General features: G+C 35.1%; 1 protein-coding gene across 24 annotated transcripts in view; it reads left to right on the forward strand.

The window, feature by feature from the left end:
• The window catches only part of PARPBP (PARP1 binding protein), a 56,961-nt gene that overhangs the window by 18,853 nt on the left and 12,026 nt on the right, over positions 1 to 26,082 (forward strand). For 4 of the 24 annotated variants that reach the window (XM_068972243.1, XM_068972245.1, XM_068972247.1 and 1 more), the window contains 5 exons: positions 4,593 to 4,763; positions 6,067 to 6,221; positions 17,018 to 17,201; positions 21,318 to 21,496; positions 23,608 to 23,689. In XM_068972243.1, coding sequence (XP_068828344.1) covers positions 4,593 to 4,763; positions 6,067 to 6,221; positions 17,018 to 17,201; positions 21,318 to 21,496; positions 23,608 to 23,689 — 771 coding nt within the window. Of the gene's footprint in view, positions 1 to 4,592; positions 4,764 to 6,066; positions 6,222 to 17,017; positions 17,202 to 21,317; positions 21,499 to 23,603; positions 23,690 to 26,082 lie in introns of all 24 variants that reach the window. The other 20 variants (XM_068972246.1, XM_068972248.1, XM_068972251.1 and 17 more) reach the window with 8 other exon arrangements.

Genomic DNA, 26,082 nt, shown 5'->3' on the forward strand with positions numbered 1-26,082 from the left:
AGATCTTCTCTGCAAAGGTAACATTTAGTATCTTTAATACTTAAGAAAAATAATTTCATAGAGTTAATATTCAAACTGTTTGTTTTAATCAGGTTTGCTTAAATTATATTTTGAGTCCATATTTAAGGTAACCTTTTCCTGTTCATTGAGATTTTTTTAATTGACCTTGACTGCCTCCCATGTTTCAAGAATTGTTTTTTTTTTAACATGAAACTTAAGTAATCCCAAAGCATGTTATCTTTAAAATTGCTTTTAAGATATATATGAACTTGAAGCTTCCTTAATAATTGTCTAAGAAACTTTCTATTGATTTGTAAGTTTTTATTTCTACTTTTTAACTCTTTTATGCTTCTTAATTTTAATGAGAGTAGACAGAATATGAAGATATCTTAATTTTAATAAGGAAAATATTTTCTTAGAGTTTACAGATGATAAATTATTGTGTCTTTAGCTAAGTTATCAGTCACTGCATAGTTTATGAATTTTATAAGTTTTGAACATAAGATGAGGTTAGCCTTTCTGAATCTATTTTCCTAAGATAATAGCCAAGGGGAAGATTTCAAGTGAAGATTCTAAGAGAAACATCTAAGAATTTAAAAAAAGAAAGTAAAAACAGGATTCTAGAGCAGGGTGAAAGTAGTTGAAAGGGTGAGAATAAGAAGAGAGCGCATACAGGTAATTTAATTTTGATGAAATCCAATTTATCAATTTTTTTTCATATTATGGATTGTACCTTTGGTCTCATATGTAATAACTTCCTAATTCAAATTCATGAAGATATTCTCCTGTTTTCTTCTGGTACATCTAGGTCTGTGGTCTATTTTGAGTTAATTTTTATAAAAGATGTGAGGTATAGGTGAAGTTCATTTGTTTTATATGTAGATGACCAATTGCCCCCACTCTCTGAGTTGGGTGTCTTTCTGGACTGTTCTGTTTCATTTATCTGAGTGTCTATCTCTTTGTAAATACTGTGCTATCTTTTTTTTTTTTTAACAATTTTTATTTACTTATTAAAAAGAAATATTTATAATCTCAAGGTTGAGAAGGCTTCTTAAGACCCAGAAAACAAAAAAGATTAGGGAAAAGATTAATGAATTTAATCATTATAAAGCGTAAAATTTCTTGACCTGTTCTGTTAAGAGTAGTAAAAAGTAAGCAACAGACTGAGAGAAGATCTTTGCTGGGGTATAAAAAGAACTACTGTTAATAATAAGAAAGCAAACAAATTACACAATAGAAAGTTATGCAAAAGAACGAGCAGTCAATTAATACGAAAAAAAAAAAAAGATGGCCACCACAATTTTAAAAAGATGCCTAGTCTTCCAGGTAATCAGAGGAAATCATTAAAAATTTTAGCTTTATAACACTAAGCATTGGCCAAGGTATAGGAAAATGGGAACTCTCCTACACTATTGGTGAGGGTATAAGTAGGTACAAGTGAATGACACTTGGCAGTATGTATTAAAATAATAAACTAGTACAGTAAAAACACAACATGTATACTGGGAGATCAATATCAGAATATACATGCAGCAATGTTTATAATAAAAATTTGGAGGAATCTAAATGATCCTCGTTAGGGAAATGACTAAATTGTAATGTTTTTATATTAGAATGCTTATATTAGTGTTTATATGAAGACAGGTTAAGTCCATCTTTATAGGCCTGAAAACTTCCTGATACTCATTATGTAATATTTTTTCCTTTTTTTCACAGAAGGTGGAATTAAATTGTAACATATTAGCAATTTGCAATAAGATTTGTGTGTTTTCCAGGAATATATATACTCCTGTGAGAAGTCTTTTCATTAAAATATATTTTCCACTCTATGTAAACTATCTGTTAAAAAATAAGAGGGGGAGCACCCCTTAGTGCCTCAAAGGAAATAGGAAAATTAAGACTGAGTATCACTTGGGTTCCAAAGTTTTTGCCATGGGAAGGAAATCAATACTATGCCATCTTGACTACTGTAATTGTGAAGTAATTTTAAAGATCATGTCTCAGCATATTTAATATGTTGTTTCTATTTCTTCTGGCTTACTTAATTTTTGATGATCTGTTCATCTTATCTTGCATACGTAATGTGTCATTTTGCTCTGGCTGCTCTTCAGATTTTTCATCTTTGGATGTCAGAGTTTAATTGTAAGTTACAGGAGTGAGTTTCTTTGTGTTTTCCTACTTGAGTAGCTTCTTAGGTCAATAAATTGATGTTTTCCACCAAATCTGGGATGCTTTTATCTATAATTTCAGCAAATATATTTTCTCTTTCACTCCTCTACAGAGATTTCAGTTATAGATATGTTGGTTCTTTCTTCTTTTTTTTTCCTTCTCTTTTGTTTTTCAGATTTGGTAATTTCTACTGATACATCTGTATGTTTGCATAGTTTCTTTTACTTTCTCCAAATTGCTGTTGAGCACACCTAGCAAATATTGTGTATCAGTTACTGTACTTTTTATCTCTAGGATTTTCTTCCATTAGAGTATCTGCTTTTCTGTTGTCATTTCCTCTAAGTCACCAATAACATACTTTCCTTTAATTCACTGAACACATTTTATTTTAGTTCTTTGACTCCAGCAGTTTCTTTGATCTCTGTCAGCTAAATTCTAATAATTCTAATAATTCTAAGGTCCACTTGGTGACATTTTCTATTGACTGCTTTTTATCCTGAAAATGTCTAGTAATTTTTGGATGAAACCAAGACATTTCAGGTAATATTTTATAGCAACTCTAGTTTTTTCTTGTGTTCAGAACATTGGTTTTTTGTTCTGGTATGCAGGTGACTTGCCTGGATTCCAGCTTTATATTTTGTCTCCTTGGTGGCATGCAGCTTTTTGGATATCTCTCTTATGATTTCCCTTTACTGTTTTTTTTGTTTTTTTTTTTAGCTTGGCTTTTGTAGCCCTTCCCTCTGCCTGCCAGATTTGGCAGTTAGCCAAGTATTTGGGACAATATGGAGCTTATTCTTTCCATGGATTCCTTTTTCCTAGGGATTTTCCTGAATTTTCCAGTTGTTCTGACAGGTGTTGGCTTTGTATATTTAATATTTCAAGCCTGTCCAGCTTCAGCTTTCTGTCACTTAAGCTATACACAGTTGTGGAGTGCAGTTGGTTTAAGAAACCTTCAGACCCATAGCTCCAGTTCTTTATAACTCAATCTTTCTAGTATATATTTCTTTCTGATTGCTGTCTGTGTTTTAGATGGAGCCTTTGAAATCTTCCCTATGCTTGCATAATTTCGCTGTCAGCTAGGGATTTTGGCTATTTATGATCTCAGTTGTTTCCAGAATTTCCTCTTTTAAATTTCTAGCTGTTTTCCCAGCTCTGAATTCTAATCTCTGGCACCTTCAGTCACGTCTATTTTCCACAGCCATAGTCATGAAACTTGGGCCAGTAAACCTCAAATTTAATTCATACCCTTCTTATTGGAATTCTTTTAAAACTAAATGTTTCTCCAGCTTCTATTTTTTGGATACTTCCCAGTATCTTTTAGTAGTATTTAAAATTTTTAATTTACTATTTAATGTTTGTTATTTAAGGGGTTCACATGATCAGTCACTATTATTGGAAATCACAATTCCCTATTATTGAATAACCACAAACTTGAAATTCTTACCCTTTTTGTTGCAGTTCTTCTAAAATTAAGTTCTTCTCCAGCTTGTATCTGCTCCTGGATGCCATCCAGTGTCTTTACATAGTTAAGTTTTAAAAAATTTACCTAATATTTTGTAGTTGTTACCGGTGGGAACTAATATTATTAATTCTGTAGTAGTAGAAGTTGCAAGGACTTGAAAAGCTATAGTTAGCTAATTTGAAGAAAAAGATCATTGAATGCCCCAGTTTATCATTTGACTGTGAAGGATTATTCATATATGAAAGAACTGATGTCAGGTTATTCATATATGAAAGGTTATATATGTCAGGTTATTCGTATATGAAAGGTTATATATGTCAGGTTATTCGTATATGAAAGAACCTGATATCAGGTTCTCCCAAATATTATTTTTATCTTGTGCTTCAACAGTCTCTAGTTCTGTGTTTTAGGGTAGTTAATGTCAACAACAACTACTTGCTATTATTTGCTAACATTTGGTTGAATCTCTTTTAATACTCAGTTGGTTTCTTGGTATTAAGTTAGTATCTTGTAATACTTAAAAAATTTAGCAATTTAACTTCAGCCCTTATATCTTGCCCTGTAAAGAGACATGGGTATAGTACCAAATGGTGCCCATAGGCCCATCCCTTATGCTTCAGGGGAGTTCATTATTGGTTATTATTTAGTGGCAAATATATGTAGGGGAATGAGATCAGGTCTCATCAGAAATGCAGCTGTACCTTTTATATAATTTCTTAGAAGACATTTTCCAGCAATTATGATAGTTGTTATTTACAGATTTTCATTGATGGCAAGTTAGTTTCATGAGCAAGGATATGTTCTTTGTTCAAACCAAATTTTTTGTTTATATGGCAGTTCTCATTTCCCAAAGAGCTGAGTGAGCACTTGTCATTGAATGATCATAAGTATTTTACTATATATTAAAAGGATTATTTGTGAATTTAGAAATATTCAATAAAGGAAATATTTTATTGTACAGGTACGGTTACTAGCAAAGAAAATTATCTACTCATATTTAAACCTGCTAGTGAATTCGAAGAATGACTTGGCTCTGGCTCATATTCTCAATATTCCTGATAGAGGACTTGGAAGAGAAGCCTTCACTGATTTGAAACATGCTGCTCGAGAGAAACAGATGTCTATCTTTTTGGTATGGACATGTTACATTTTCAAGATTTTTTAGAGATTCTGAACTGTGGATCCATGTACCTTAATGCAGAATTCTTGTAGCTATGATAGAACAACTTTTAAATTGTGAATATGTGTTCTACCTCATGTATTTGAAAGTCTTCGGTATTTTTTTTCTTACTATATCCTTCAAAGTTAATAAGGGAATATTTTCTAAAGCAGTGTTTGCCTACATGTGTTCTGTAGAATGCTAGTGCAGTTAAATTTTCCTGAAATAAATAATTTCCAGAGGCAGAAGTTCCTATTCAGGGCTCCTTGAATAAATATTTCCAAGGGCAAAAAGTTGGAAATCATGTATACCCTTTTTGGATATACAGAATTCATGAGTTTATATCAAAAGCTCTGAGAAGTCCTGCCATAAGGAACTCTGCTTAAGTTAACTTTGCTATTTAATTTGTTGTTTCCTAAATAATTTAACTATGGAACTTTTTTCAGATTATTTAAATTTCAGAGATTTTTCTTTTTCTTTCTTTGGATATACTTTGGAAAATGCAGCTTTAGAACATTCTGTTTTTGATGGAGATGGTCTAATGTATAACCATCAAGCATGTATTTTTTATCATGGTAAAAGCAAGGCCTTTTGAACTACACATGGTCAAATAATCCTAAAATGTGAAAGCTAGATGGGGCTTAGTAATTATCTCATCTAAATCTTTATTTTACAAATAAAGAAGCTGAGATTTAGAAGAGTTGAATTAATTGTCCAACCTTGAAGAACTCAACACAGTTGGCACTGAAAATTCCCTTTTTTCCATATAACAATTCCAGTAGCCAGTAGTTAATCTATTGAAGAATATAATTATTCTTTATAGAATATCACTGTCTAATTCTTTATAGACAGTGATATACTTTCTTTTATTTTTTTTGCTGCTGCTGCACTGTAAAGCTCCCAGACCAGGGATTGAACCTGTCCCTTCTACAGTGCAAGTGTGGAGTCCTAGCACTGGACCACCAGGGAATTCTCAACAGTGATATACTCTTGGGAACATATTCTTATGCCCTTAATTTGTCCCTAACTCAACTCTTCAGTCTCAGTTTCCATCTGTATGTTGCCATCACTCTGGCTGGCACACCTTCTGCATGACACCTGTTTTTTTTTTTTTTTTTTTTTTTTTTGCTTCTGAATGAAAATGTAGCATGAATCATAAAAAAAAGCATCACCTTACCTATATACATAGAAATATGTAAATGTGCTTAATTCATAAAATAAGATGTAGTTTTAACTTACTATATCATTAAACATAACCATCTGTTTTAATTCATAGGTGGCCACATCGTTTATTAGAACAATAGAGCTTGGAGGGAAAGGATATGCACCATCACCATCTGATCCTTTAAGGGCACATATAAAAGGATTGTCTAATTTTATTAATTTCATTGACAAATTAGATGAAATTCTTGGAGAAATATCAAATCCAAGGTATGACAAATATGTGTTATTAGTCTGTCTTTAAAATTCACAGAATCAAGTAGATAGAAAAATAGGAGCTATTGAGATGATCAAACATCAAACCAAACTAGGAATGAGAAGCAAAATATCCAGATAAGAAGGGTGGCAGAATTTAGGAAGGAGGGATAAATTGGGAGTTTTGGATTAGCAGATACAAACTATTGAATACTATATATGAAACAGGTAAACTACAAGGTCCTCTTGTTTAGTGCAGGGAACTATATATCCTGTGACAAACTGTATTGGAAAAGAATATGAAAAAGAATATGTATATGTGTAACTGAATCCCTTTACACTAGAAATGAATGCATTATAAATCAACTGTACTTCAATTTTAAAAATCTAGATTAATAAATTATAATCACATGACTATTCCACCTAAATTCTAGATAAATACTCAATTTAGAGAGGAAGAAACTGAATTTAGTCACATCGTTGTTAAGTAGCACAGTTGGGACCTAAATTCAGTTCTAACCCTGGAACCCATTCCCTTAATCACTGTTTCTTATTCTGTGAAACTTCTTTCCATTTTAAGATTCCAGGAAGAATTATTCTCAGGATTTTGTTCTGAATTGTTTCCTTCTATCATCTTATGCTTGTGCTCAGTCGCTCAGTTGTGTCGGACTCTTTGTGACCCTATGGACTATAGCCAGGCTCCTCGGTCCATGGGGTTTTCCCACCAAGAGTACTGGAGTGGGTTACCATTTCCTCCTCCAAGGAGTCTTCCCGACCCATGGATCAAACCCACGTCTCCCGTGTCTCCTGCATTGGTAGATTCTTTGCTGCTGAGCCACCAGGGAAATCCCTATTTTCTTATATGGATATCTATTACAGTGAAGTGAATTTGGAAGAGGATTTGAATATGACTTATAGTCAATATCAGTGACATCTTCTGCACATCCAAATAATATATTGACTGGTCATTTCTTCACAGCAGATAATTAATTTTAAAGAATATTTTATTTTTAGTAAAACAAAATAGGTATATTTTTGTTAAAATCAAATAGTACTACAGACTTACAGTAATAAAGTCCTCAGAGGAATCAACTTTTAATATTTTTTGTGTTTGTTTCTATATTCACCTCACTTAAATGGAATTTTTATACAGCCGTTTTTTATTGGAATATAATTGCTGTACATCATTTTGTTAGTTTCTACTGTACAGTACAGTGAATCAGCTATATATATACATATATCTTCTCCCTCTTTGACCTCCCTCCCACCCTCATCTCAACCATCTAGGTCATCACAGACTACCGAACTGAGCTTCCTGTATTCTATAGTGGGTTCCTGCTGCTGCTGCTGCTGCTAAGTCGCTTCAGTCGTGTCCGACTCTGTGTGACCCCATAGACGGCAGCCCACTACTAGCTACTTATTTTACACGTGGTAGTGTGTGTATGTCAATCCTAATCTCCCAATTCATCCCATTCTTCCCATCCCCCCTGCACCCACATGTCTTTTCTCTACATGTGTATCTCTATCCCTGCCCTGGAAATAGGTTCATATGTACCATTTTTCTGGATGTGTTCAGTTCAGTTCAGTTCAGTCGCTCAGTTGTGTCTGACTTTTTGTGACCCCATGAATTGCAGCATGCCAGGCCTCCCTGTCCATTACCAACTCCCGGAGTTCACTCAGACTCATGTTCATCGAGTCAGTGATGCCATCCAGCCATCTCATTCTTGGTTGTCCCCTTCTCCTCCTGCCCCCATTCCCTCCCAGCATCAAAGACTTTTCCAATGAGTCAACTCTTCACATGAGGTGGCCAAAGTACTGGAGTTTCAGCTTTAGCATCATTCCTTCCAAAGAACACCCAGGGCTGATCTCCTTCAGAATGGACTGGTTGGATCTCCTTGCAGTCCAAGGGACTCTCAAGAGTCTTCTCCAACACCACACTTCAAAAGCGTCAACTCTTCGGTGCTCAGCCTTCTTCACAGTCCAACTCTCACATCCATACATGACCACAGGAAAAACCATAGCCTTGACTAGACGGACCTTAGATGTGTTAATATATGATATTTGTTTTCCTCTTCCTGACGTACTTCACTTTGTGTGACAGACTCTTAAGTCTATCCACGTCTCTACATAGCTAAAGCTAAAGTAACTAAAGTGAAAGTTGCTCAGTTGTGTCCAACTCTTTGCAACCCCATGGACTATACAGTCCATGGAATTCTCCAGGCCAGAATACTGGAGTGGGTAGCTGTTCCCTTCTCCAGGGGATCTTCCCAACCCAAGGATCAAACCCAGGTCTCCCACACTGCAGGCTGATTCTTTACCAGCTGAGCCACCAGGGAAGCCCAAGAATACTGGAGTGGGTAGCCTATCCCTTCAGCGGATCTTCCTGACCCAAGGATCAAACCAGGGTCTCCTGCAATAGTTGATTTACAGTGTTATGTTAGTTCAAGTATAAAGCATTCAGTATTTTTGCAGTTTATATTCCATTATAGGTTATTATAAGATAGTGTGTATATTCCCTGTGCTATACAGTAAATACTTCTTGCTTATCTATTTTATGTATAGTAGCATCTATTAATCATATATTCCTAATTTATTCCCTACCCACTGTGGAAACCGTAAGTTTGTTTTTATGTCTGCGAGTCTCCTTCTGTTTTGTATATACGTTCATTTTTAGATTCCAGATGTGAGGGCTATCATTTAGTATCTCTGACTTTACCAGGCATGATATTCTCTAGGTCCATCCACATTGCTGCTAATGGCAAGATTTCATTCTGTTTGTATGGCTGAGTAATATTCCATTGTGAATATAGACCACATTTTCTTAATCCAGTTACCTGTTGTTGGGCACTAGGGTTGCTTCCGTGTCTTGGCTGTGCCAATAAAGCTGCTGTGAATATTAGGGTACTTATATCTTTTCAAATTAGTGTTTTCAAATTTTCCAGATATGTACCCAGGAGTAGAATTGCTGGATAATAATGGTAGTTCTATTTTTAAGTTTTTAAGGCACCTTCATACTGTCTTCCATAGTGACTGCACCTGTTTATATTCCCTCTAACAGTGTTTGAGGATTCCCTTTTCTCTGCATCCTCTCCAGCACTTGTTATTTGTAGACTTTTTGATGATGACCATTCTAACAGGTGTGAGGTGATATCTTATTGTGGTTTTGATTTGCATTTCTCTAATAATTAGCGATGTTGAACATCTTTTCATGTGTCTGTTAGCCATCTCTATGTCTTATTTGGAAAAGTGTCTATTCAAGTCTGCCCATTTTTTGATTGGATTATTTGGGTTTTGATAGTGAGTTCTATGAGCTGTTTGTATATTTTGGGTATTAAACCCTTGTCAGTCTGTGCAGCTATATTTAAGTTCCAAGTTTAGACATTACCTGTTAATTTCCTACCATGGCAGATGAGGATTTGCCACCTACTCACTAACCTCCCAACACTCCTCTTTTCCTCTCCCCCTCCTTCCACACACATACACACATATGCACACTTGTTATAGCTCTGTAATTATTGCCTGCAGCTAAACTATATTATATACTATTATTATACTTCCTATCTTGTGTACATTTTTGTTTTTTCTAAAGTCAATGATTATTTACTTTTTTCTTCTGCTTTGTTTTTTATATATTTATCATTGATTCTTTATCAAGTTTGCTGATGAAACTATACAATTTCTTCTTTTTATTAGGTCATCTATCAGTTCTGGTTTTTGCTCTTGCAGACATTTTTTTTCTGGAAAGTCATCTGTCTTCTTCATTTAGTCTATGTACTTTTGGTTGCCAGGCCTGTTTCAGAGTGTCACCCATGAAGCTTTATCACCTTTTGAATTTTCTTTGCCTCTGCCTTGTTTCCTGGATTTCATGGCTTTGTTTTTTTTTTTTTTTTTGGTTAAACCTTTTATTTTGCTCAAGTAGTTTCCTGAGAAAGGGTAAATGGGAGATAAGTATCATTATTCTCACATGTGATTGTATGTGGTCTTATGTTTTACTTATCTCTTTAAGATTATTTAATTTTTATGATTATTTTTATCTGCTTCCTGGATAGTCTTTGTTTTATCTAAGCTGAATGCTTTTGTTTCTTTTGCCCTCTTTCAAGTTAAAGGTGCTCCTAAAATGTGGTATGATTCTAGACTGTTGTTTCATATTTAAGAATGAGGCCTGATTAGATAGCATCTTCACACCAGTTGGCTTTTTTATTGGGAATTCTCCAAATGTGAATAACTACAGGTCTTTCCTTTGGAACTTATCCTCAAATTTCCACAATGGCATCCTTTAGTCTCCTTCTGAATATAGTCCATCTGGCTAGCAATATTCTGGGATTTGAAGTAGTGTAACTTGATTTTGAGTCACCCAGTTGAACATGCAGACTTTTACTTAGTCTCTCTCTTTTCAGTTGTTGGTGCCTCTAGGTCTGGAGCCTCCCTGGCTTAGTTTCTTCAGCATGATCCTGCTTTCCATTCTGAAGTGAGAGAAATTCACTAGTCCTGACTGCTCAAAAGAAGACAGGAGATTTAGGGGTCTAAGTGTTCCTTGTTAATCAGCTTTCTTATTTGCAATGACACCTTCACCGTAGCCTTCAGTTTCTGAGATGACTACTTCTTGGTGTCTCTCTGAGCAGTTACTTGGCTTGTAGCTTTCTCTGTTCTGGGTAGTCAGTTACTACTCTTCCATCTGCTCTTCTTCTTTCTGTAGTTTCATAACATGCCTCTGCTCTCGACTATTGTCTCCTCTCTCACACTCTTTTCCTTTATGGATTTAAAATCTTTGCCTTTTTTTTGTTGCTTTAGTGGTACTTTAGAAGAAAGCAGATATAAGTGCGTATATTTAATCCATTTGTTGTAATTACATTCTTTTTTGGAGGAATTTCTGATTGGCATAAGTAACAAGGTAAAAGTACATTTGAACATACACTTTTGTACAACAGGGTAGAAGTATGTTTTAGAGGCACGTTGGATAAGAGAATAGCCTTCAGTTATTCAGTTTAGCAGCTGATTATTTTGAATATCCTGTTTGGTCATCAGTTCAGTTCAGTTGCTCAGTTGTGTCCGACTCTTTGCAACCCCATGGATTGCAGCATGCCAGGATTCCCTGTCCATCACTAACTCCTGGAGCTTGCTCAAACTCATGTCCATAGAGTTGGTGATGCCATCAAACCATCTCATCCTCTGTTGTCCCCTTCTCCTGCCTTCAATCTTTCCCAGCATCAGGGTCTTTTCCAAGGAGTCAGTTCTTCATATCAGGTGGCATTGGGAGTTTGAGCTTCAGCATCAGTCCTTTCAATGAATATTCAGGACTGATTTCCTTTGGGATTATTTGGTCATAATGAGTATTTATTAATATTCTATATTCTAGAGAAGATACTGAAGAAGTGGGTATCTAAATAATAGTTGATTGAGTAGTCCTTATTTTCTTCTGTAACGTGATGTTTTCATGTGTTAAGTATATATTCATTTCATGATTTTAAATAGTAAAGTTATTATAAACCAAAGACATATATTCTGTTTATATAATAATAGAAGGATGTACAGAGGAAAGGACAATTGACCTAGTTTGTGGGAGCCAGGGATAAGATTGTCAGGAGAGTTTACCTGAGTGGTTGTTACAATCGAGCTTAATCTTGAAGGATGAACTTGAAAGAGTTAAACATACATGGAGAATGGGGGTGACATGAAGTTCAGATGGGGAGAAGGGAGGATGTTTCCTATAGTGAGTATAATTAATATAGGTAACCTGTTGGGACAGAGTTTCATCGATTATTCATTTTGTTTCATAATTTCAGCTTCTGCCAGTCCTTCTGTTGTTGTTTAGTCGCTTGGTCGTGTCTGACTCTTTTGTGGCCCCATGGGTTGTAGTCTGCCAGGCTATTTATCCATGAGATTTCTTAGGCAAGAATACTGAAGTGGGTTGCCATTTCCTTCCCCAACTAGTCCTGTAGCCCCAGTCTATCAACATTATAAGAAAAAACAAGTCATTTTCTCTGTTTTTGTCAGTTCCTTTCTTTTATAGCTCAAATTCTTGAAAAAAATGCTGTCTTTTATTCCAATTCCCAATTATTTTCCCTCCCAAGTGCTAATAGTTTGAAATATGTTTCTCGTGAGGCTGTAAACTCTGCGGGCTTTATTGGTTTTCTTCACCAATATTCCCTAGCCCTGGCACAGTTTCTGGCATAGAGTAGGCACTCAATATTTATTTATCTGTGTTTAACTGACTCACACTCATTCACTTTTCCATTCCTCTGAAGCTATTCTACCAAAAATCTTTTATGATCTTCTAGCTGTCATAGTTTCTGGTCTCTTTTGAGTCCTCAAATTTGATCATTTTCTTTCATAGAACTCTTTCCCCATTAACTTCTGAGGTGTCATCCTCTTATTTTCCATCTGCCTCTCTGACTTATATATGCAAATTCTAACCCATATTTCAGTGAAATTCAAACTCTTTTCCTAGCTTCAAAAATACATTTTTTAACTTCCCGTATGTTGTTACCTCAAAGGGACCTCTGACTTAGCATCTCCCAAACTAAATCTTTGTCTTTCCTGGTGAGTCTGCTTATCCTCCTAAAGTACCTAGCTTGATGAAGCCTCTTTCCCTCTAGCCATCCAAACAGAATTTGGAACACATCTTAAACTACTTTTTTCCCCTTTTACTATCCCTTCAGTTGTGAAGATCCAATAGTTCTTCTTACTTAGCATTTTTGATACTCTCTCTCTTTTTTTAAATCTTTATTCCTATTGCTACTATCGTATTCCCCTTTTTCATCGAAAGTCTGTTTTCAGTCTTTCATCCTTTTTTGCCTGGATTTTTTGGTTTACTTATCTCTGAGTTGTTCATTCTGCCTCCAGTCTTGAGTTGCTCCATCCTGTCAGCCTCACTGCTGCCAGGGTTTTTAAAACAACAGATGTTACCCCCTTAATTAAAACCCTTCAATGATTCAATATTAGGTACAGGATGAAACTTCAGAAGTGTCAGTGTGATGTACACATTCTACACTCTCCACCCGCTGCTTGTGTCTTACCCTGGCCTCTGTCTGTGAACCTTAAAACTCAGAGAGAAAAATATGTTTAACCCTTGTAGCTTGTCTTATAATAGGATGGTGGTGGTAGGGAATCACAGTAATCTTTGAGTTCAAGGAAAGGTGGACGATAGACAGACAGGGAAGGAATCAAGATCATACTTGCCTCCCCACTGCCAGCTGTTGATCAGACCTTCTAAGCTATAGTATGGCTGCATTTCTATACTTTGCCAGTAGGTGCCACCATAAAATGCACTCTATACTTTCACCTGAAAAACATCTTAAATTAGGGGTTTCAGGTTACATAAATTAGTTCCCTGTTGTTCACGTGTTTAAAATTCTGTGTTTCCATTTTATTACACAACTTTTCAGTGCACACCTGCATTATATTTATTGGACTAAATATTGTGCATTTATAGAATGTTAAGTCTGATTGAAATTAGCCAGTCCAGAATCCTAATGTTACATTTCTCATTTCAAAATTGTTCAGAAGCATTTTTGCTATATTTCATATAGCACCTTTAATCACATTTAATTTTTAAAGATATAATTTACTATGGCAAATAGTTACCAAATTCTTAAAGATGTTAGGGAAAAGGCAAGTCATTCTATATAGTAAGTGAAAGAAAGTGAAGTCACTCAGTCGTGTCCAGCTCTTTGCGACCCCATGGACTGTAGCCTACCAGGTTCCTCCGTGGGATATTACAGGCAAGAATACTGGAGTGGGTTGCCATTTCCTTCTCCATTCTATATAGTAAAGATAGTCAATAATTATAGTAAAATGTTGCCAATTATTTGTATTATTGCTTATTATCCTCTTTCAGTCACTATGTTTTGATTAGTCTTCAGTCTAAGGATTTAGTTGCGTTTTTCCTCACTTGCTTCATTTTTCTATTTCTGCCTCAGGGCTTTAATGGGATGCATTTATTAGTTAGGAACTTTAGTTTATGTCTTTCTCATCCACATTCTTCCAGAGTAGTAATTTCTTCTGAGTGCTTTCCTGAAGACCCCCTTCTTTCTTACCTCCCCACTTAAATTACTGCTATACCTTCCATATCTCATTGTATCAAATGATCAACTGTGACCTTTTAAAAAGAAATATTCATTTTGTATCTCTAGTGCTTAGCACAAATGTCCTGGCATCATTTGGGTTAAAACTTCAGGAGTTTCTTAGACTCTAGAAGTAAGAATTTGAATTATGTTATTGTGTTGCTGAGCAGATATTTGAAGAGCTAATATTGGCTCTTGTCATGAATGTATAGCAATAGAAGTCATAGCACCAGTGTTTGTGGATTTTGTTGAGGGTCAAAATGCTGAGCTTGGCAAGCATGTGAAATACAAATCTTCCAAATTTTTCCTAAGTACAGTTCATCCAGGGGATTATATCATCTTTAAAATTTAGAATATTTGGTCTTATAGAAGGAATGAGAAAATAAGGCAAAGGTGACTTTTACCTTTAATATTATTGAAAGCTTTTTCTTTTGTTCTTATAACTGACACTATGATGCTCTTTCATATTTGATTATGCTTTTGAATCTTTTCCAGAACTCTTCCATTAGAGATTAATTCCCAGAAAAAGCACACAGTGTTTAACTATATTTTCATTTTGACTGTATTTCATCCAATTATTTTCTATGGTTTTAATTGAAAATTAAGAAGAAAAACCAGTTGTAAAATGAATGTTTGTTTACATAAAAGAATTCTTATTAGAGTTTGTTCAGACTTCTGATTACAGATATATAGCAGACTACGTCACCTGATTGACCATTCCATTGAAAATAATACTGCTGGATAACATATTTATAAACTAATTCTTAGATGTATTGATTAGGAGGTGAATGTAATGAAAATACAGGCCAAAAATAATGGGAAGGAAGAAAGCCAGAGAGGAAAGTCAAGAAGGGAAGCCAGCTTTTATTTTGAAAGTACTTGCTGAATTTGGTGATTTGGAGGGTCTGTTGTTTATAGCCACCAAAGTCTAAAGGGGCAGGGGGACAAGCCCAGGGATTACTCAAGGTGGGGTGTCTATTGGGACATACCCAACTTATAGGGCTACTACCCTTTCAGTGTAAAATGAACTAAGAATAAGGACTTTAACTTGATAAAGGGTTTTTTTGAAAACCTACCTAATGATAAAATGTTTTAGCGTATTATTTAAGATTTAGAACAACACAAGAGTTCCTGCTCTCATTTCTTTTCAGCATAACATTGGATGTCCAGTTCAGTGTACTAAGGTAAGAAAAAGAAATAGGAGATACAACAATTGAGAAGAAATAAATGTCTATTTAGTGATAATATGAATATGATTGTATGTGTAGAGAACTCCAGGAATCTAAATGCAAATTACTAAAATTAATGGTAGAGTTTAACAGTGTTGCTAGACACATATCAATATAAAAAATTGTATATCTATGCCATAACCAAATAGAAAAAACAATTTTTTTTAAAGCTTCAAAAATACAAAATATTGTAGAATAAGTATAAATAAAACTCATACTAGTTCCTACCCACTTGGAAGGTTCAGACTCTGGAAATTTTTCACATGTAGGGTTTGGGTCCTGATCACATTGCTACTAGAGCTTTTTGTCCTCACCAAAACCTTCATTCATCCTGCTTACCACTCACAGCTTCCAGCTTTCCACTCCAACTTTTGTTTGTCACTTTTTAGGGATGAAATTGGGTTGTACCTGGACATTTTCCCTGATTCCTACCAAGCCTAGTGGAATGTTCCCCTAGAGTAACTAGTCTGCCATAGTGTAAGTTGAAACTAAGTGCTTTTCTACCACAAATAATAATATAAAAATACTAAAACATATGTCTTTTGTCTTACAAGTAAAAACTTCAGACTGTTGCTTGTGATTGTTGTTGTTTAGTCTCCCAGTCATGTCTGACTCTTTATGACTCCATGGACTGCTGCCCTCCAGGCTTCTCTGCCCATGCGGTTTTCCAGGCAAGAATATTGGAGTGGGTTGCCATTTCTTTCTCCAAGGGGTCTTCCCATAGCTCTTGCCACATCTTCTGCATTGCAGGTGATTCTTTATCACTGAGCCACTAAAGAAGCCCCGTTGCATGTGATGCTATTCTGCTTAGTTGCCCAGTCATGTCCAACTCTTTGCGACCCCATGGCCTGTGGGCCACCAGGCTCCTCTGTCCGTGGGATTCTCCAGGCAAGAATATTGGAGTGGGTTGTCATGCCCTCGTCCAGGTGATCTTCCCAACCCAGGGATCAAACCCAGGTCTCCTGCCTTGCAGGTGGATTCTTTACTGTCTGAGCCACCAGAGAAGCCTGTTGCATGTGATAGTGGTCATTTATTCAATATAAATATCAATTATTTCTTTTGTTTGCCAAGTTAGTGTGAAGATTAGTAAAATATGGTTCCTTTCTCAAGGAGCTAATTTTTTCATGAAAATTTTCCCCAGCTTGTCTAGTCATAAGAATCACCTGTGGTAACTGCAAAATAAATGCAACTCTTTAGTACCCTTTTCTGGAGATTGTGATTCTGTAGGGTAGGCTCTGGAGTTGATCAGATATCATATATAACTAAATTATTTCCTTCAGCTTTCAAATCAAGGAAGAAGTAACTTACCTTATTGAAATAACTTGCTTTTAGAAAAACTTTTAAATTTTGTTTCTAATGGTTCTTATGCTTTTCTTAAATGTGTTACTGTTTGATTCGTAAGATCAAAGCCATATTCTCTGAAAAGTGTTGATTAGCTCTGAGCATTATATTTTCAAGCTTATAAACATATTGTCATCTCAAAATGTTATTATAAAAGTGATCTTATTTCTATTTTCAGCATTGCGGGGGGTCGGATACTCTCAGTGATAAAGATGCAGCTGACTAAAGGCCAGAACAGCAGGGATCCTTTTTATAAAGCAGTAGAGGAAGTTGCTCAAGATTTGGATTTGAGGATTAAAAATATTATCAATTCTCAACAAGGAGATGTAGCTCTTAGTACCACTGACATCAGTCCTGCACGGGTAATGAGGTTTTTATTTTATCCTTGTATACAAAACATTATCTTTTCTAGTGGCTGTAGAAATGATTTACTATTGCTACTTAAATCAGAAGATTGTTTTCCTCTGTTATAAGATGATGTTGAAAATGTGAGTTTCTCAATAGGACTATACAGGATTATGTTCAACTTGGGGAAATCATAACATCTATGGGACAAATTATCTCTGTTTATCAAAGGAAGGCACTGGATAATCTTCAGCATCCCTTGTAGCACTAGAAATTGATAGTTCTTGAGGGATATTAAGGTGTTTTGTCATATTTTTCATAATTATTTTTACAGAACAATTATTTCCTCATGTACTCAGATGTGAAAGAAGAGTGGTTTTTCTGGTTATGATCACAGGGCTAGGCACTCCATAGAAAAACCACAGAAATGGTTTTTATTCAGCAGTTTATTTTTCTTCTATAGAATTTTTCTATTTCCATGATCTCTTATTTTCTACCTCTGTTGCCAGTTTACTGCTAATATTAGGAATTTTTCCTATACTTAGTAATCTTTTAATTATATGTTCCAGAAAATTTACCTCTTTCTTCTTCTTTTTTTTTTTTTTACATAGATAGTCAAACATTATAAGGTTTTGTAAGTATAGTTTTATAGGAGAAATTGACTACCATTCTTTTAATTCTAAAACAGAATTTTGGAGTATGTGTTACAATAATTCATTTGTTGCAATTTAACTGTTCAGGTAACAAAATCCTCTTTTCCTTAGGTGTAATTGTGATAGCCTGTGGATGAAAGAAGACTTTCACTTAATTTTTGTAATTCATTTGTTTATCTCCAGTCTTTGTGCACTATTTTTAGCTGTTTTCTGTACCAGTGCATGCTTTTAGCTTAATTTGAAGGCAGGAGAGATTCTGGGTTGTTTTCACATGTATTTTGTGTGTGTTAACACTTCCTTTGGCTAACTTGGCTCAAATGACCACCAGGTTTTATTATGTCAGGAACTGTCACAGTGCAGATATATAAGAGCATCAATCTCTGCCATTTCCTATCACAAGAAATGAAGATGTAGACAACTTGGTTCTTCATTTCATGTTTTCATCCAAACTGAAAATCTTTGAAAAATATAATCCTATAATTCTCAATGAAATTAGTATTAAACAGTATGGATTTATTCGGTACCAATGATAAATGTGTTTTAAGCACCAGTTTTTGATAGGCAGTTTGTTAAAATTCTGGTGTAGCTAGAGTCAGGCTACCAATTCTTGGTAGCCTGAGTCAGCCAAGTAGAGAAAGGAGGCCAAGACCATGTTGATGAAACTTGAAGAAAATGGTACATCAATAACAGGTGACCCCAAAAGGGCAACTCTTGCTATTTAAGCACAATGTCCAGCAACCCTCTAGTTAGGCACTATCATTATCCCTATTTTACCTGTGATTTAACTGAAGCACAGTGAGGCTGAGCAACTTTTCCAGAGGTTTACAGCACACACAACTAGTTAATTGGTATGAACCCAGCCAGAAATGCCATCAAAGTTTGTTCTTAATGTGTATCTATGTGTAGTATTATCATATATTTTCCCTATTCTTCTGTCTTGTTACTAAGTTTTTCCAGCTCTCTCCTTTTAATCTACTATTTCTTTATCTCCACTGCTACCGTTTTAGTTCACTGCTACTACCTTCTTCATTTCTGAGCTGGACTATTACAGTCTCTTAATTTGTGGTCCTGTGTCCCAGGTCGCTCAGTGGTAAAGAAACTGCCTGCCAAGCAGGAGATGTGGGTTTGATCGCTGGGTCAGGAAGATCTCCTGGAGAAGGAAATGGCAACCCACTCCAGTATTCTTGCCTGGAAAATCCCATGGACAGAGGAGCTTGGCAGGCTACAGTCCCCAGGGTCGCAAAGAGTCAGACACAAACTCAGGAACTGAGCACACACGTATGCTCCATGTTTAATAACAATCTTACCCTGGAATATATTTTATACATTTCCATCATTGCTTTTTTCTAAAATGTAAAAAGTATCATTTTATTTCCTTTTTTTAATAAAGTAAGAGGTTTTAACTTTGTAACAGACTGACTTGTAACTTCTTTGTGTAATATACAAAGCTTTCCCAGCCTCATCCCACATGACTCCCTCTATGTTGCCCTTTGCTACCTGGTCACTGAAAATACCTTATTCTTTCTTACCCCTGTGTGTCTCCTCTGTGAAACCATCCCTGATACCAGGGTAAATTGGTGTGCTTCCTTTGGTATGCTCCCACTGCATAAGGTATACATGGTCTTCAAAATAGCTTTTAGCACTCTGTAATGCCTTTATTGGTTACTTGCTTATTTTGTCAAAGAGACTACGGGTCCCTTGAGGTATTGGTTTTTGCCTTTCAAACACAGTTCTTGGGACTTAGGATGTACTTATGGGTGATTACTGAAAGAATGAAGGTCAACTAGTCTTTTTATTTTTGCGTTTGAGTAGATCTTTACAGCCATCTGTGGGGTTGGTATTCAGATCGCCAGAATCCCACTTCTGGTATAAGAGAGAAAAAATAAACAGAGAGATTAAGTCATGCGGCTGAGGTCACATTTGTTGTTGTTGTTCTGTCGATCAGTCGTGTCTGACTCTTTGCGACACCATGGACTGCAGCTCCCCCAGGCTTCCCTGTCTTTTACTATCTCCCACAGTTTGCTCAAACTTATGTCCATTGAGTCAGTGATGCCATCCAACCATCTCATCCTCTGCAGCTCCCTTCTCCTCCTGCCTCAATCTTTCCCAGCATCAGGATCTTTTCAAGTGAGTTGACTGTTCACAGCAGATGGTCAAAGTATTGGAGCTTCAGCTTCTACATCAGTCCTTTCAGTGAATACCCAGGGTTGATTTCCTTTAGGATTGACTGCTTTGATCTCCATGCTGTCCAAGGGCCCCTCAAGAGTCTTCTTCGGGACCACAGTTCGAAAAGTCAGTTCTTCAGCGCTCAGCCTTCTTTCTGGTCCAGTTCTCACATCCATACAAGACTACTGGAAAAACCATAGCTTTGACTATATGGACCTTTGTCAGCAAAGTGATGTCTCTGTTTTTTAATATGCTGCCTAGGTTCATCATAGCTTTTCTTTCAAAGAGTAAGCTTCTTTTAATTTCATGGCTGCAGTCAACGTCCGTGACTTTCTTTGAAGCCCAAGAAAATAAAATCTGTCGCTATTTCCATTTTTTCCCTATCTGTTTGCTACGAAGTGATGGAACCAGATGCTGTGATCTTAGTTTTTTGAATGTTGAGTTTTAAGCCAACTTTTTCACTCTCCTTCACCTTTATCAAAAGGCTCTTTAGTTCCTTTTCACTTTCTGTCATTAGGGTGGTGTCATCTGCATATCTGAGGTTATTAATACTTCTGACGATCTTGAGTCCAGATTTTGATTCATCCAGTGCAGCATTTCGAATGGTGTACTCTGCATATGTTAAATAAGCAGGTTGACAGTATATATAATCTTGACATAATCCTTTCCCAGTTTTTCAACCAGTCCGTTGTTCCGTGTCCTGTTCTAACTGTCCTGTTCTTGACCTGCATAAAGTTTCTCAGGAGCCAGGTAAAGTGGCCTGGTATTCCCATCTCTTTAAGAATTTTCCACTGTTTGTTGTGATCCACACAGTCAAAGGCTTTAGTGTAGTCAGTGAAGCAGAATTAGATGTTTTTCTGGGATTCTTTTGCTTTTTCTATGATCCAGCAGATGTTGGCAATTTGATCTCTGGTTACTCTGCCTTTTCTAAATCCAGCTTGTGCATCTGAAAGTTCTCGGTTCACATATTGTGAAGCATAGCTTGAAAGATTTTGGACATTACTTTGCTCGGTCACATAAATTGTAGTTAAAACTTTTTGACGTAAAGCTTAGTGTTATTTTGTCCAAAATCTAATGTCTTCATTTGGTAATATTATTTTCTATATTTTTTGGTGCTTCTGGAAGCTCATAAGGTAGATTTTAATATGGCTCGAGGGAGAAATATTCACAAGCCTTAAAGCCACTTCTCGTGGCTGATTTTTTATAGCTTAATAGAAGAGGAGGGATAACAATAGCACATGAAATGGAAAAGAATGGTTGATTGACCCAGCTGGAGTGATTATTACATTTACTTGAAATTATTTCTTGTTCTAGCCAAAATCTCATACCATAAACCATGGCACTGCATACTGTGGCAGAGATACTGTGAAAGCTTTACTAGTTCTTTTGGATGAAGAAGCAGCCAGTGCTCCTACCAAAAACAAAGCAGAGCTTTTGTATGACGATGAAAACACAATTCATCCTAATGGAACTTCTGTTCTTACACTTTTTCGGTAAGTAATGTGGAAGTTATATGTATGTGAATGTTAGGTCTATAAAGAAAATTTTTGAAAAAGCACCTCATTGGTTATAAAAGAAGTATATGTTATGGTAGGAAACTTGGGAACTACAGAAAAAGTGTGAAGAGAAAAAACAAAAGTTAGTTAAAGGGAGATGGAACATTTGAATGTGAGGAAGTCATATATAAAATGGTATTTTGTGAGATTATGACCAGTAATTTTTGTTTCTTCGTTCTTGTTTTTTGTTTTGGAAATATTTGTTTGCTAAGACACTTGTGTCGAAAACATTGCTGAATGCTTCACTTGTTTCAGCCTTCACAAGAGTCTCTTTTAGTAGTGTCCCCACTTTATAAGTAAAGAATTAGATTTGAGAAAGATGGTAAGCAATTTGTCTAAGTTAGCAAGTGGCAGAGGTGTACTTCTCCAGAACCTGAGGTCTCTGCTCCAAGGATTGTGCTCTTTTGCCTGGGAATAGGAGAGTTGCTATACTCCAGACTTGCCCTGGAATTGACAGTTACTTGTTCTTCCTCACATTAGAAAGAAAATACTAAATTACCTTTGGTATTCTGTACAAGACATTATGATACTCTCCAGTTTTAACAATTTAGTCAAAACATTGAGTAAGTTGGTGATATTTTAATTAATGAATATTTATTTAGAGAAACATTTAAAATTTTAGAACAACCATTTAAAATTGTATTTAGTACATTGTGAAGGATTTTTACAAAATTAACCTGTTTGATCTTTTCTATTTTCTGCTTGAACTACCTTTTAGAAATCTGACTTTCATCTAAAATTGTTCAGATCCATCCATGATTGCTTTATGCTCTTTCTCCTGTGCTTCACTGTCTTTTCTCTTGAAAGACTAACTTCATGATTCTCTATCATTCAATGTTGTCTTCTAATTCCTTTACAATAAAAGTTTATTTTATCAGTGATTTACTCATACCCTGGGTTGGAATCCCAGAGAACAGTATAAAGAAGATGAACCTTGTTTTTTTTCCCCCTCCTGTTAATTTACTTCTGTTTAACAAAGCTTGCTTTTAGGTAGAAATATTAATGGTTTAAGTTTTCTCTTAGATTGAATTATGTAATTTTCTAAGAAAAAGTTATTTTGTGTTTATAGGATTTTCTAAACAAAATTAATCCCCATATCCATTTTAAAGAGATACTTTTCTTTACTCAGTCATGTGCCCAAACACATGTTTATAGTTACCTTAGCATTTTCAGTTGTCATTGTGCAGACAAGTACCAGTCCATGGTGTGTGTGTGTGTGTTAGTCACTCAGGTGCGTCCGACTCTTTACGACCCCATGGACTGTAGCCCACCAGGCTCCTCTGTCCATGGAATTCTCCAGGCCAGAATACTGAAGTGGGTTGCCATTCCCTTCTCCAGAGGATCTTCCAGACCCAGGGAACAAACCCAGGTCTCCTGCATTGCAGGCAGATTCTTTGCCATCTGAGCCACTAGGAAATAATGGTCTGCATTGAAATGTTAAAATTAAGGACAGTGTATATGAATGTAAGTCAATGTAGTGTTATAAACTAGTCTTTCTTATAATAGATTCTCCTTTATTCTTATATAATGGTCTTTTGACTAAGGGGTTATGACTCTGGCTCTATTAAGCTAAAAATGGATTTATTGAGGAGTCCAGGTTTGACTGGCTCCAAAGTGCCAGTGTCTACTTCTCTATTGTGTCTTCCCTGACCCTCCTATTTCTAAACTATGTTTTTCTCTTTTGAATTTCCCTGCTATGACATCTGTCCTTTTTTACTTTGAATTTTAGTTATGTGTTTATCTTATTTCACTTATATCAAGATTCCTGAATTCAGAGTCAGTGAATGAGTGAACTTTCTGTTCTTCACAACATCTTATACAGTGCCTTACATATAGTAGAAGCTCAAGTGTTTAGTTACTGAACTAATTAATTAAGCAAATTATTAGTATTTAGAACTCTGAGAATAGGAATATGAACACTTTTATATAATACTGTAAACCACTAGGTTCAGAATAAACTTTTATTCTCTAACTGTAAGGTCGAGGAGAGGTGAAAACAAATTTAAAAGCTACTTTGGTTTGTAAATTTTTACTTTTTTTGGACGTAGATCTCCCACACAAGTGGATAATTCATCGATGAAACCCTTAAGAGAACGCATCCATAAGTCAATGGAAGAGAAAAAAATCAAGGTACAATTTAATATACTATCATGAAAATGATAAAAATTTGTTTTGCTTTTAGAAGAAATAAATATATAAAGCTGAGCTGGATATTATAAATATACATTATACATGGAACTATAGGGATTAAACGGAAAATACATTATGACAGTTGATATACAGAAACTTTCCTTTTAATACAATCCTGGCTAATCTGTCTCTGATGTATTCAATACCCTGGACCTAAAAGGAGGAAAGGAATAAGTACCTGATATCGTAAGTGGTCAATAAATATCTGTTCAGTGAATGAAGGGGAAATTAAAGAGAACATGGTTTTCTCATTTACATTTCTGGTATCTTACACTGAGTCTTGAGAGTCTGTGTAGTTTCAGTTTTGTTCCTGTCTGAAGACATAATGCAGAATGTAATGGATTGTAGATTGAGACAAGGAGAACATTTCACATTGTTCATTCACTAAAGCTATTCTTTATATTTTCATTTAGCATCCCTGTTCACATATGAAACGTTGCACCTATATGTAGTTAATAACATGTTTTTAGGCATTTAAATTTTTCTTAATCTTTTTCTCAAAAAGAAGCTTATTTTTAACTTACTTATTCATTTAATATATATATTTATTGAGTATCTGCTATATGCCAGACACTGTTCTATGGTTGGGAATTCATTCACTTAACAAAATTTTCACGTAAAATTTACAATTATCCTTAAATTATCAAATAATTATTCATCTCTTAATAAAACTTGAGAACTCTAATTTGTTCTTTATATTCATATTTGGCAAGTTAGTCCTAGTTAGTAAAACTTATAGTTATCTGTTTCATCTACATACTGCAAATCTATTTAGTTTATTTAGATTAATAAGCCTGATCTTTCTATTGATTATTAGTAGCTATTAGTAATTAACATCTATGGAATACATCATTGAGTTTTGCATAATTTTTCTTTGGAAAAACTTTTCCAATTCTTTGTTAACCCAAGTACTTATAGCCAAGGCATAAGATTTTTGAAAAACAATCTCTCCTTTGGAGTTGATTAGAAACAGAAATGTAACAAATTCTTTCATTTTTCCCTTCTATGGATAATGACAAACTTTAATATTTTCATTTAAAGATCATTGGGGTATTTTGTTAAACTAAGTACATCAAAATGAGACGATCTATCTGAAGAAAGAGAAGGTCTTTTTAGAAATTGATGAGTCAACTAATTGCTATAAAATTTATTAACCAATTTGTAAAGTTTGGGAAGTAGAAAACAGCTTATCTGATCCAGTCTTATTTATAGATGAGGAAATCAAAATCCTTGAGAAAGCACCTTATCCAAGATATCATAACTACCTGGACATATTTTATGCCATTGTGGGAAGCTATGGATAAGTACTAATGAGACTGTAATTACATTGCTTTTGTTACTTAATAGTGGGCTTAGTCTACGTAGCTCTGAAACTAAATGGCAATAGAGAAAGGATGGAATTGATGTTTATGGTTATATTTTATAGTACAGTACTCTTCATGAAAGCAAAGTGTGAAAATAATTGGTTTAGCCAGGTATATAGCTGAACCATGGCCAGGTTGAATACTTGCTGGAATAACAAAAAAATGCTGCTAATATTTACTACTGAGTAACTATGGAAAAGCAGTTTAACAACTTTTATTACTTTATTATCCTGTTACTTTTTCTCTTTTGGTATTTAGTTCTTTTAGTCATGGGAAGAATATATGATCTATGCTTGAAATACTGTCTTGGAAAGACAACAGTAGATAATATTAAAGAACTTAGAATTTTGATGTAAATCATACTTGATTGTGAAATATCCATGTCATTACTATTTGGGGCAAATTAACTTTTCTTGGATTTTCATTTCCTCATAAATAGAAGTGGGCACTCTTGATCACAAAATCCTATGAAACCACTTTGGAAAGTGTTCATTAACTCATTTTAAGTGCTCAAGTTTTATTTCCTACTGTACCTTATTTGAAAAATTGTCTATGATGGTCAAATAAAATCCCCCGTGAAGGAAAATTAGAAGGCTCTTCCTGGTTCTGGTAGGAACTGTTAGGGAATGCTTTCTCTCCATTCTTACTGCCAGTTTCCAAGTGGTTTATACAAGTACCTTCATACTTTTTTATTACAGTATATTTTAGAGAGATTTACCTTCTTAGATTCTTGTAAATTAATTAGTTTTGTTCCTTCCAGCTTGATTTAGCAGTATTTTGCTTATCAGATGCAACTGAAAAGTTGTCTATACATCTCTTTTCCTTATTCTGAGTCTAGTATTTTCCTTCATATTATATGTATGTCAGAATAATTATGAGTGTTAACTAAATAGCTTAAGTCAACAGATCAGAAAAACACTGGATCCTTAAAGCTTGGCATAGTTGGGACAGTAAAAACTAGCATAGGTA

Source organism: Capricornis sumatraensis, chromosome 4, assembly GCF_032405125.1.
Source record: "Capricornis sumatraensis isolate serow.1 chromosome 4, serow.2, whole genome shotgun sequence".
In the NCBI taxonomy this organism is placed as follows: Eukaryota; Metazoa; Chordata; class Mammalia; order Artiodactyla; family Bovidae; genus Capricornis; species Capricornis sumatraensis.